Below are 12,012 nucleotides of genomic sequence, written 5' to 3' on the forward strand. Positions count from 1 at the left end.
TCCAGTTGGGGGCGACATGGACCATAAAACGTGAAATAGAAGTAGGCCTACTCGATGAAAGGATAACAAACTGGGCAAACTGTTTCACTCAATCAGAAGTTGTCCCTGGAGCATTCATAACCTCATCTCAAAAACTAAACTGCGTGTACTTTTTTTGTAAAACATACATCATTTAATGAGGTTACTTTCATTGTTGATCTATCTCATTTAAATGAAATGTTAAGTGTATTTAAACTTAATGTATTTAAAAATGTATTTAAACTTAATAAATTAACATTTTTAATGTAATCATTAAATTAGGCCTACTATTAAAAATAGTAATTTGCAGTGTGAATTAAAACCAAATCTGCTCATGTTGTGTCTGAATAATCAGAATGACAGTGTTTGTTGTGCAGTGTGGAGAAAAAATCTCTGGTAGCCGAGGCACTCCTTAGTTAAAATGTCTTTATTAAAGAAATGACATGTCCTAAACGGACAACTTTAAAATGCCCACGCGTAGCGGCATGGGGCCTTCTTCAGGGCTTCTTTCAGCATGCCCTGAAGAAGGCCCCATGCCGCTACGCGTGGGCATTTTAAAGTTGTCCGTTTAGGACATGTCATTTCTTTAATAAAGACATTTTAACTAAGGAGTGCCTCGGCTACCAGAGATTTTTTCTCCACACTGCACTTTAGATGTTCTACCTTGGACCGAAGAGCACCCAAATCAAACTCAAAAGGAATTGAGCACGCCATCCATCCTGAAACATGACAGTGTTTGTTACAGGAAATTTCAAAATACCACGAGTCACACCAGTCCCGTTTAGTTTTCCTAGAACTTTCTGGTTTTTCAGGAACACTGTGACTTGCATGCAAAGTTACAAATGCGTAAATTCCCTGTTGTCATTAATTTCGTGCAGATTTGGGTTTTATGGCTTGTTATTAAGCCCATAAAAGGTGCAAGTAAAACCACCAGAGACACTGAAACTAATGCACCCCATGCAGAGACAGGCCTGGGCCATTTGTCTGATAAAATCAAGTGCTGAATTTTGCAACCGAGGTCATTGAAATGACCAAACACATGGAACAAATCAACCACAAATGCATGACTTATGTCTTAAAAGACTCAGTTTATAAAGGACAGTGAACCGTCATCATTCACTTGGCACATCTGCACTTCTCAAGCTGCCGTTTCCTGTCATGTGTGCAGTTGGGGAGTTGAACGAATCAAAGGTCATTGACATTTTCAGGGTTATTACTGTAAAACCAACAAACAGCTTCTAACTCGCTACAGATGTTTTATTCCACACTACCAGATTGCCAAATGTCTAGTACAAAATCCCAGGATGACAAAATCAAATTTGTGAAATAATTGTTCTTTTTATGCATTTATAAACCCTTGTAAATAAACACATTACATTATATATAAAAAGTATGTATAATATTTACATTTAAATCATCTATAAATTCTAGCAGTGCAAGTCCTGGGATGACAAAATACATTTTGTGCAAATAATTACTTTTTATGTGTTTATTTAAACACCACATTATATAAAAACAAATATTGTATTATGTTTTCATTTAAATCCTCTCCGTATAAATTCGAGCAGTGCAAATCACATGACTATAAAATCAGTTTCTTAGAATAATTTTACTTTTTATGTATGTATATTTATAAACCTTTATACACAAACACATCACATTATTAAAAAAAAATGATGTATAATATTTTCATTTAAATCATCTCCATATAAATTTGAGCAGTGCAAATCCCGGGATGAAAAAAACCCCAAAACAATTTTGTGCAAGAATATTACTTATGTATTTATTTATATACCTTTATTCATAAAGACATCACCTTAATGAATAAACTTAACTAAGATTAATAAATGCTTATAACTAATGTTATTAGTTGCCCAATATTTTCATTTAAATCACCTTTAAATAAATTTAAGCTGCTATTAATTTATTTAACCATATGATGCATGAATTATTAAGAGAATTATTAAGGGAAATTAATTATTGTGGAGAGGGGGTTAAAAATATATTCATCATCTATATGAATAAAACAATCCAATACATCAATATATGAAGAAGGAGAAATTACTGAGTATGTTTTTTTTTGTTTTGTTTTTTAAATAAACTAAAATAAAAAGATAATGAGAATGCTGCATTAGTGAATTAGAGCTTTATATATGTCGCAGAGATCCAGAGGCTGCCTGTGAAAGCTGCCAGCTGTTGAAATGAATTATGGAGTCTCATTAAGAAAGTGCTGTCTACTAACGCAGAGCACTGTTCTCATTTAGCAAACAGAGACACAGAGAAACCCTCACTATTGATCACACCGGGATGAGAAATGAAGAGGGAATGAAAACCTCGTCAAAATGAGCTTTTCGTTTGGTACAAGACAGCACCACATACTGGAAAGCACATAGTCACTATCTAAAATACCATGTTTTTGGACTGATATTCTTAGTTTAAAGTACCATATTCAATAAATATCATCATTTCTGAGTATAGAAATCACTCAATACCAGGGTGTTTTTTTTTTAAGAGACTCCCACAAACGATTCATCAAGTTAGAAAATGTATCGACACAACCCAGTATTTACGGACAGCACTGCTGACTCCTGTAATTACTTACTGTACATGCATTCTGGGAGACAAATAAGAGAAAAACACATCCGGCAGGTAAAAACAGGATGGATCCAGTTCCTGTCCAATCTGTCCACGAGGCACGTTGTCAAAAGCAGCCCCTTAAAAAAGGATCATTTTTGTCATCTCACAAACACAAACATGTCCTTTTTTTCTTTTTTTACAAACAGTGTTTATTTCACATAGCAAGAACAATCATTCATTAGTGTTTATTAAAAAACAGAAAGATAAAGAACATCCAGGTGCTGAAAGCCATTAGAATCACACCGTTTGTGACATTTATACTAGAACTGAACACTGAACTACAATTAAAATTGAGACGTTGGAGTCATAAACAGGACAAAAAAATTAAATAATAACGACAGGAGATGGCCAGCCAACTAGAAAAGCCCGCCATGTAAAGTGCAAATCAGACACGCGTCTGTAAAGGAAACACCTCCTGTGGAGCAAAGGGCATCATAAACCAACTCAAAAGGTCACGTTTACTGTCAAACACTCATGCGTTCGCGCACACACAGCATTAATACTTAATAAATGAACTCTGTTACATCAAATTTGTTTAAAAAATACTAAATATTGACATGAATCAAATCATTTTTTTCTATAAAACACTGAAACTGTTGACCATACAAACATGTTTCTTGTGCTGATGAAACGCTGCCATGTGTTTTAAAGAAAAATAATCACGTCGTTCATGTGGCATTGTTAGTCTCTCGGCTGCCTGTGTCCTGTTTAATGAGCTCTGGCTAAAGCTACATTTGCATCAGAACAACACACACACACACAGACTCAAACACATAGACATCAGTTTCTTTTCTAGCCCGCAGGCAGTCCAGCAGCCCTTTTTCTCTCTTCTCTCACCTCTCCTCGCTCTCTTCTAATTGAGGCGAATATACCCTGGACAAAAGCCTTCTCAGAGGGGAGCATTTGACTGTATCTATCACAAGCAAAACTTTAAATATTCACATCGGCTGCTGATGTGGGTGGCAAAGACTGGCTTGTGGTAATGGGTTTACGTGTTACAAATTTTGTTACATGTGGTCAGTCAGTGTTTGACCCTAAATTTAAGTTTAACTTGGCAAACAATTGGCTGGCTCTTTCTGCAGCAACTGGACTAAGAATAAAGATGGTGGGAGTGTGGAACATGTCCTGATACTCCTTCCCCTTTCAATTCTTTCAAAATCCCACCTCCATGCACCAACTTTACATAACCATTTTGTCTCATGGCACTCAAGTTTGGTTTTGTGGTGAAGGGGCGCTTCATGCTTTTACAATGTTGATACATCGTAATTTGGAGTATAAGAATAGCAAAAGAACAATACCAAACCACAAGGAACCAGGGTCCATCACCTCTCACAGAAATGCAGTGTATTTTTCTCTTCTACACTCCAGGGCTCCAGCATCAGATGGTCTTCCAGTTCATCCTCCTCTTCCTCAAACACACTGATTTCCTCAGTAGAAGTCTCTAGGCAGTAGCTGCTGCCCTGGCCCTCGCTGTATTCGTAGATGGTAGGTAGACTGCTTCTCATTCCAAAGCGTCTGCGTAGTGCGACCAGCAACGGCTGAGGCACAGTAAAGATGTCCACATTGTTGCCCAGATCCACCCAGGACAAACTGGGAAACTTTTTGGGGTCCTTAACCACCTCTATCAGGTCTTTAAGGATAGCTACAGTCAGTCGGTTACCGTTGATGGCAAGTGTGGTGAGTTTGGGTAACGCTCCTAAGAATGGTAGAAGAAGTCGCAAGCTCTCATCCTGGAGCTCCGTGAAGCTGATGTCAACTGCTGTCACAGATGAACCATTGTTCTGAAGGTAGTATGCCACACGATGCAAATCACGCCCAGAGAGAGGGATACCAGACAGATCCACGGTATCATTTGCTAATTTCTTTTTCAGTGTAGTTTTAAGACTGTGAAAACAACAGAAAAAAAAAACAGCATTAGCAATTCACATTAAATTACTATGTTTATAATGAGTCAAAAGTATTCATTTAGACTAGAGCATACACATACACACAAAATGTTGTTTGTTTTTGTTAAATTTATAAAAGACGTGTAAATTTATGGTGAGGAAAAAAAGGGCCTTAACAAGCATTGGTGGTTCAGTGGTAGAATTCTCGCCTGCCACGCGGGAGGCCCGGGTTCGATTCCCGGCCAATGCAAAAGTGCCTTTTGAGAGAAAAAATGTTCACACCTTCGAAAGATGGCCTGTGAAACCGCACTGAGACATCAAAAATAGGGTTCCCACAAGCATTGGTGGTTCAGTGGTAGAATTCTCGCCTGCCATGCGGGTTCGATTCCCGGCCAATGCAAAAGTGACTTTTGAAGCCACAAATTTCACACCTTCGAAAGATGGCCTGTGAAACCGCACTGAAGCAACATCAAAAAGAGGGTTCCACAAGCATTGGTGGTTCAGTGGTAGAATTCTCGCCTGCCACGCGGGAGGCCCGGGTTCGATTCCCGGCCAATGCAAAAGTGACTTTTGAAGCAACAAATTTCACACCTTCGAAAGATGGCCTGTGGAACCGCACTGAAGCAACATCAAAAAGAGGGTTCCACAAGCATTGGTGGTTCAGTGGTAGAATTCTCGCCTGCCACGCGGGAGGCCCGGGTTCGATTCCCGGCCAATGCAACAGTTGCTTTTGAAGCCACAAATTTCACACATTTTTAGCCAGGCCTGTGAAATCCGACTGAGGCAACATAAAAAAAGAACCACAACAAGCATTGGTGGTTCAGTGGTAGAATTCTCGCCTGCCACGCGGGAGGCCCGGGTTCGATTCCCGGCCAATGCAAAAAGTGTCTTTTGAGAGGCAAAAATTTCACAAATTTGATAGATGACCTGTGAAACCCCACTGAGACATCAAAAAACAGCTCCAGAAGCATTGGTGGTTCAGTGGTAGAATTCTCGCCTGCCACGCGGGAGGCCCGGGTTCGATTCCCGGCCAATGCAAAAGTGACTTTTGAAGCAACAAATTTCACACCTTTGAAAGATGGCCTGTGAAACCGCACTGAAGCAACATCAAAAAGAGGGTTCCATAAGCATTGGTGGTTCAGTGGTAGAATTCTCGCCTGCCACGCGGGAGGCCCGGGTTCGATTCCCGGCCAATGCAACAGTTGCTTTTGAAGCCACAAATTTCACACATTTTTAGCCAGGCCTGTGAAATCCGACTGAGGCAACATAAAAAAAGGACCACAACAAGCATTGGTGGTTCAGTGGTAGAATTCTCGCCTGCCACGCGGGAGGCCCGGGTCCGATTCCCGGCCAATGCAACAGTGACTTTTGAAGCAACAAATTTCACACCTTCGAAAGATGGCCTGTGAAACCGCACTGAAGCAACATCAAAAAGAAGGATCCACAAGCATTGGTGGTTCAGTGGTAGAATTCTCGCCTGCCACGCGGGAGGCCCGGGTTCGATTCCCGGCCAATGCAACAATGGCTTTTGAAGCCACAAATTTCACAAATTTTTAGCCAGGCCTGTGAAATCCGACTGAGGCAACATCAAAAAAGGCCCACAACAAGCATTGGTGGTTCAGTGGTAGAATTCTCGCCTGCCACGCGGGAGGCCCGGGTTCGATTCCCGGCCAATGCAACAGTGGCTTTTGAAGCCACAAATTTCACAAATTTTTAGCCAGGCCTGTGAAATCCGACTGAGGCAACATCAAAAAAGGCCCACAACAAGCATTGGTGGTTCAGTGGTAGAATTCTCGCCTGCCACGCGGGAGGCCCGGGTTCGATTCCCGGCCAATGCAAAATAATTTTTTTAGGGCATTTTTAAAGCAGGCCTGTGAAATCCCATTGAGGCAACATCAAAAATAGGGTTCCACAAGCATTGGTGGTTCAGTAGTATAATTCCGCGCCTGCCAATGCAAAAGCGATTTCTGATACCTAAAAACAGTCTAAGTAACACAATGTGAACATTGACAGCACATCTGTTGCATTTTTTAGCAGGTTTGACGCTGGGGTAATTCCTCATTTTGCATTCCAAAAGCCAAACGCATGTTGCTCCAGGGAGATTGTTCAATAGAGCAAAAGTACTTTTGGGAAATATATCCACAACTACACAGCAAAAACACACCTACAACTTAGAGTATATGAAATGCGTGACAGTATTTTATGGTTGACTTGATCCCTATAAAGCAATTTAGTGATTCAAACATTAGTCATCATTCAATCTCAAAATCCACGTGACTTAACCAGACAGTGTATTTTCTCAGAAAAGGGTCATAAAATTACAGGCAATTTAAATCTAACTCTGCCAACATGTTTTTTACGGTGATGACCAATGTTGTTTGTGATGTGCACAGCGCTTGCATTTCCCACTCTGTCTCCACACATTACCCATCAGCACATCTTCCGCATATCCATGTATGCAAAGCCAGACCAACATTTAGATTAGACTCTTTCTTAGACTCACAAAATAGGCAAGGAAACATGAAAATCGGATGTATAGATAGGGTTCAATGAGTCATTGTTCTTGCCCAGAGCAGTCACGTTGACAAGAGAGTCAGGGCTGTCAGAATAAATGAGTACACACACCAAAAAACGGAAAACGGTGGCAACTCGGGCTGACGGAGATGCTTGCAATTGTGTGTGGATTGCTCCGATGTACTGCTACTGCAACTCCCCCATACACTAGTCTGCAGATGAACAAGTGGACGACACAGCGGCCAGGGGGCATCAGCTTAAATGAGCAAGGTTGTCGATTTCTGAAATTAAATGTAATTCAGCTTGTCTTCCATATTTATGGAAGACCGACCAATTTTTTGCATTACTTCAACATGAAATATTCTGAATACATGGGTAATAATAAAGACTCTTACGCATAAGAAATGGCTCCTTGTGCATTAACTACGCTTTAAATTGGAGAGCTGACAACTGAACAGCAATGCAGTTCCCTTCTTCAATCAGCCTGCAGCACCCCACCCCTCTGCAGCGGGGAAAGTCCATCTGCTTCTCCTCTGCTTGGCATGACAGCCTTACATTCAGAGGGGCTTTTGCTGTGACTGCAGGATTTGGACTTCCTACGCCGTATGCTCATTGTTCTGAGTTTGGGCTTGTCTTATTGGATTAAGGGCTTTTCTACAGGGGCTGCCTGGCACGCTGCTCACACATTTCTGCGTAGGAGCCAGAGGTCCAGCCAAACAATACGCACGTATCAGCCCTTTTCAATAACAACACTGTGTGTTGGTGTTATAGTCGTGAGGAAGGGTGCTGAGAGCTCCCGGAGTTGTTGGAATGGGGGTGGAATGGATGGGGTAGGTAGCAGAATGTAATCCAGAATTGGTTGCTCATCTGCAAGGTAACATGGAAGTGCTAATTCCAGTATAGACTCAAGATCATGCACTCTTTATCTAAGCGACGTTGTTAACACGGTCTCCTGACATTGCTGATCATAGGAACAAACCATTTTAGACTGCATTTTGAAAAAGTAATGTGGCAAAACTACACATACGGTGAGATATATAGACCATGAATAAACCATGGTATTACTAAATATTCTAAGAAAGGAATCACCCAGGAGGTCAAGGTTTGGCTGGTTATGTTTGGCAGTTAGCCCCTACTGGTTGAGTTTGTAACTACAACAATAATCAGGCAAATAGCATGTTTAACCATTGACAGGCAATCAAAAATAACATAACTGAACAGACATTGAATAGACATTACTTTAATGTGACAAATGTTAATGTTACAATGTTTCATTACCACCAAACACGGTTTAATTTGCTAAAGATCTGCATTGCGTCCGTAAAATCGCTTGACCAAAGGTTGGCTCACAATAAAAGATTATTAAAATCTTATCAGATTTTTAAAATGTGAGAAACCACAAACCTGACGATAAAAAAAATCATAGATTTAACTGTTTTGTAACTGTAGTGTGTGGAGTGCCATGATGTGACCAAGACACACACCACGAACTAACAGATTCCATTCACAAACAACCAGACTAAAAATCTCACAAAATCTCTCACGATCAAACGTAACTTCACTTCAATTTTACAGAAAATCGGCCCGATTATCTTGTAGTGTGTGCCCAGCTTAAGCAAACCTGCCAGGGCAGATCTGCATACCATGCCACCATAACTCTGAAAATAACATTGTCAAAACTCTCTTCAGATGATTTCTCTACCAAGCCCTGACGACGTTGGCAGGTTTGAAGGCCCATTTGCATTAATATATCTCCATACTGACACTCTGACATGTGCTCTATAAGAACTGATGTCTCTGAGACTTTATTTAGATTTAAAGACATGATGTGATGTGAAATGGGGCTCTGAATCTCTCCAGGGATGATGGTTGTGGTCATTCTCTAAACCTTCTGCAGGTGGTAATCAGGTTTTCTCTCAGCAGTACCACATACACATTTCCCCAGCCATCTTAAACACGAACTGCACAGAACAATGACTTTCCAGTTGGATAATCCCATTTCATTACTGGTGGGATAGTCGAGGCTATATATAAAGTCAAGTGTAGACAGAGAACTCGGTATAAAAGCACTGCGAAGGTCCCGGATGACAGAGCTATATATATATATATATACCACCCATTGCTCGGTGTGGCACCGTGAGCTCATGCCAACCTGTCAGAAGGCCACTGCGGGCTTAACAGTGAGTGTCAGACTGAAGTAGTGCCAGTTCTTGAAGCAGCTAATCCTACTCAACACACATGCCCACACTCAATCAACACAAACACACAATCACATGTGAGATTTCAGGACATCGCTGCCTCTCCATGGGGTTTCACCTAGGACATGGATTTGAGCGGGAGAGCTTCACCAACTGTGCCAGTGGAAAACACATGCTAATGTGAGAGGAACGTTAAAGATTAGAGGCATATAGAAAGCAATCTAAATAAAGCAACAAAGCCAAATATTTCACAACCCAAAGAAAAAAAAAAGTAAAGTCATTGAGATTTTTTATTTATTGTGGCATTGTTTTCAAGACAATTAAACACAATTATTGTAATACGGTAAAATAAGGAAATAAATAATGATGACTAAAAAAGGTTTATATTACAGAATAAATAAATCAGAAAAGTGCCATAGCAAATAATGCTATATGAAAACCATTTGGGGTTTTATTTGTTAATGAATGAATATCACAAAAACATTTTAAGGTCACATTTTACCCCAAAGTCAAAAAAAAGAAAGAAAAAATGCATAACCCCAATGATTTTGCATTGGGACATTATTTACACACTTAGACTTTGAATAAAAAATGCATATAAATTCTCATTAGAAAACATTTCTGGGTCACATTTTACCCCCAAATCAAAAGAGAAAATAAGAATTTATATTTTCTATAAAGAATATATATAAAATTAAACCCATATTTCCATTACTGTAATACTATAAAAATACTGAAAAATTACAAATTAAGTAGCATATATTATCTCAACCAACAATGCCGGTGGAAAACACATGCTACTTGATAATGTGTGAAAAACATTAAAGATTAAAATGCATATAGGAAGGTATCTAGATGAAGCTAGATAATTTAAAAGTTCATAAACAAGGTTTTAGCATGTCAGATTACTTATCAGGCTGATTGTTCCTGGAACTCCAAGGAGGACCAATTTCCAGCATAATCGAGGGCTACGGCTACTTTCAATGGCGCTAACATCGCAGTAATTTCAATGAAAAGTATGACTAATTATGCACAAAGATATCCCCGATTTGAATCGGATTATTACATACCCTTCCCCAATTTAGACATGTAGTAGCGTTATATTTGCAGCCATTGAACCGGCTCCCCTTTGATAAAAGCCCGTGGCATGGCAAGAGTAATGATAGCAATAATTATAATGATGATAATAGCACACAATGCGTGTGATAGCATGGTGCTCCTAAAATGGCTGATTAAGAGCTGTGCTCCCTCGTATCTGCAGAAAGAAACACTTCAAAAAAGACACTTCAAAGCTCTGCTAGTGCATCAGTGCAGTGTTTTGCAGAGATCAAGCTTCAAACCCTGTCCGCCGCTAATGCTACACGCTTGTATGTATTTGCTAGCATGAGTCTAATGTCTGCACCTCCTTTCTTCCTGCCTGTATAAGGCTTTGTAAGTTGAATTATTGGAGAGGGCCGTCTGCAAGGAAGTGATGGATTATGTAACAGTAGCATAGCCCAGCTAGCAAAGTCATTGCAAAATGGCTGCAGAAACAGCATTAAAGTGTATTGCTTCAGAAGGGATGCATCCCAGCGGATGATAGCTGGTTTGAGCTATTCTACTGTACAGCGGATTGGTGCCGACTGTCTGCTCGGCCTTTTTAATGCGTCAGCCCTCTGGGAATTTATGTGTCGGCACATTGGCTTGGTTTCTGCCAAGGCTACATACAGTGATGTGATGTTTATGCTAATCAAAGCGTTTGGAGGGCAAATGCATCTTTTCAGCACGAGGCAGAGATTTTCATGGCTCGTCCGTTTTAATGCTAATACTGTAACATAACTTTTTGAATGATCAATATTGTTGTTAAATAGATTTCTATTAGAGCTGCACAATTAATCGTTAAAAAAATCTGCGATCTTATTCGTAAACGATGTAACCCGCTTTTCTGTCAGGATCACTATCGTCAAATACGATTGACAATTAGCATACAGTTTGGATTGGCGGTATGGTTCTGTTCTGGGCAAGAAGAGCAACAATGACCCCCCTTAGGGTAAACAGAACAGAACCAACATGAATGTATTGCAGATATCATTAATTCAAGATTTTAAAGTACAACATAATTCGATAATTTATTCTGATTCAAGGGGAATCAGAATACCAAATCCTGACTGACGAGAGGAGCAGCTGGGGAGGGAGGAGGGTAATTCGCTGCTGAGAAACGCGATAGCAGCTGATAATACTGAAGAGCTTATATACAGTTACATGCGTCGTATTCCTATAGGTAGACGTGGATCAGATGAGAGTCAGCTGATGCGAGCTTGACTAACGTGACCTGCCAGAACTGGCGCTACGCTTGATATTTGACTAAATAATACCGGAACATTATTTAGGCCGTTGTCATGTGAAACAGCTTCACAAACAGTCTTTTCAACCACACAGTATTACAAATATTCTTATTATCACAGAAGTACTGGGATAAAAGTTTATAGTTCGAAAAAAAAACCCCACTGATGTCAACAGCAGCGATCAAAATAGAACAAATCACCTTTAGAAAGTAACTTGGCACTTCAAATAACGATTACATCAATTACATCGCGACTAGTGACTGTTAGAAAATGTATTTGTCATTGAATCATTCATTCAAGAGATTCATTCAAAAACACTGATTCATACAGTAATGAAACAAGTGAAGTATTAATGAGTCATTGAATCATTCATTCAAGAGATTCATTCAAAAACACTGATTCATACAGTAATGAAACAAGTGAAATATTAATGAG

General features: G+C 39.8%; 1 protein-coding gene across 1 annotated transcript in view; it reads right to left on the reverse strand.

Moving 5' to 3' along the window:
* Positions 1–2,793: 2,793 nt before the first annotated feature.
* The window catches only part of lrrc75bb (leucine rich repeat containing 75Bb), a 30,829-nt gene continuing 21,610 nt past the window's right edge, over positions 2,794–12,012 (reverse strand). Inside the window, exon 4 of the mRNA XM_084399732.1 lies at positions 2,794–4,539. Coding sequence (XP_084255858.1) covers positions 3,978–4,539 — 562 coding nt within the window. The 3' untranslated portion in view covers positions 2,794–3,977. The remainder of the gene's footprint in view (positions 4,540–12,012) is intronic.

The sequence above is a fragment of the Rutilus rutilus genome, assembly GCF_951802725.1.
Source record: "Rutilus rutilus genome assembly, chromosome: 25".
NCBI lineage: Eukaryota > Metazoa > Chordata > Actinopteri > Cypriniformes > Leuciscidae > Rutilus > Rutilus rutilus.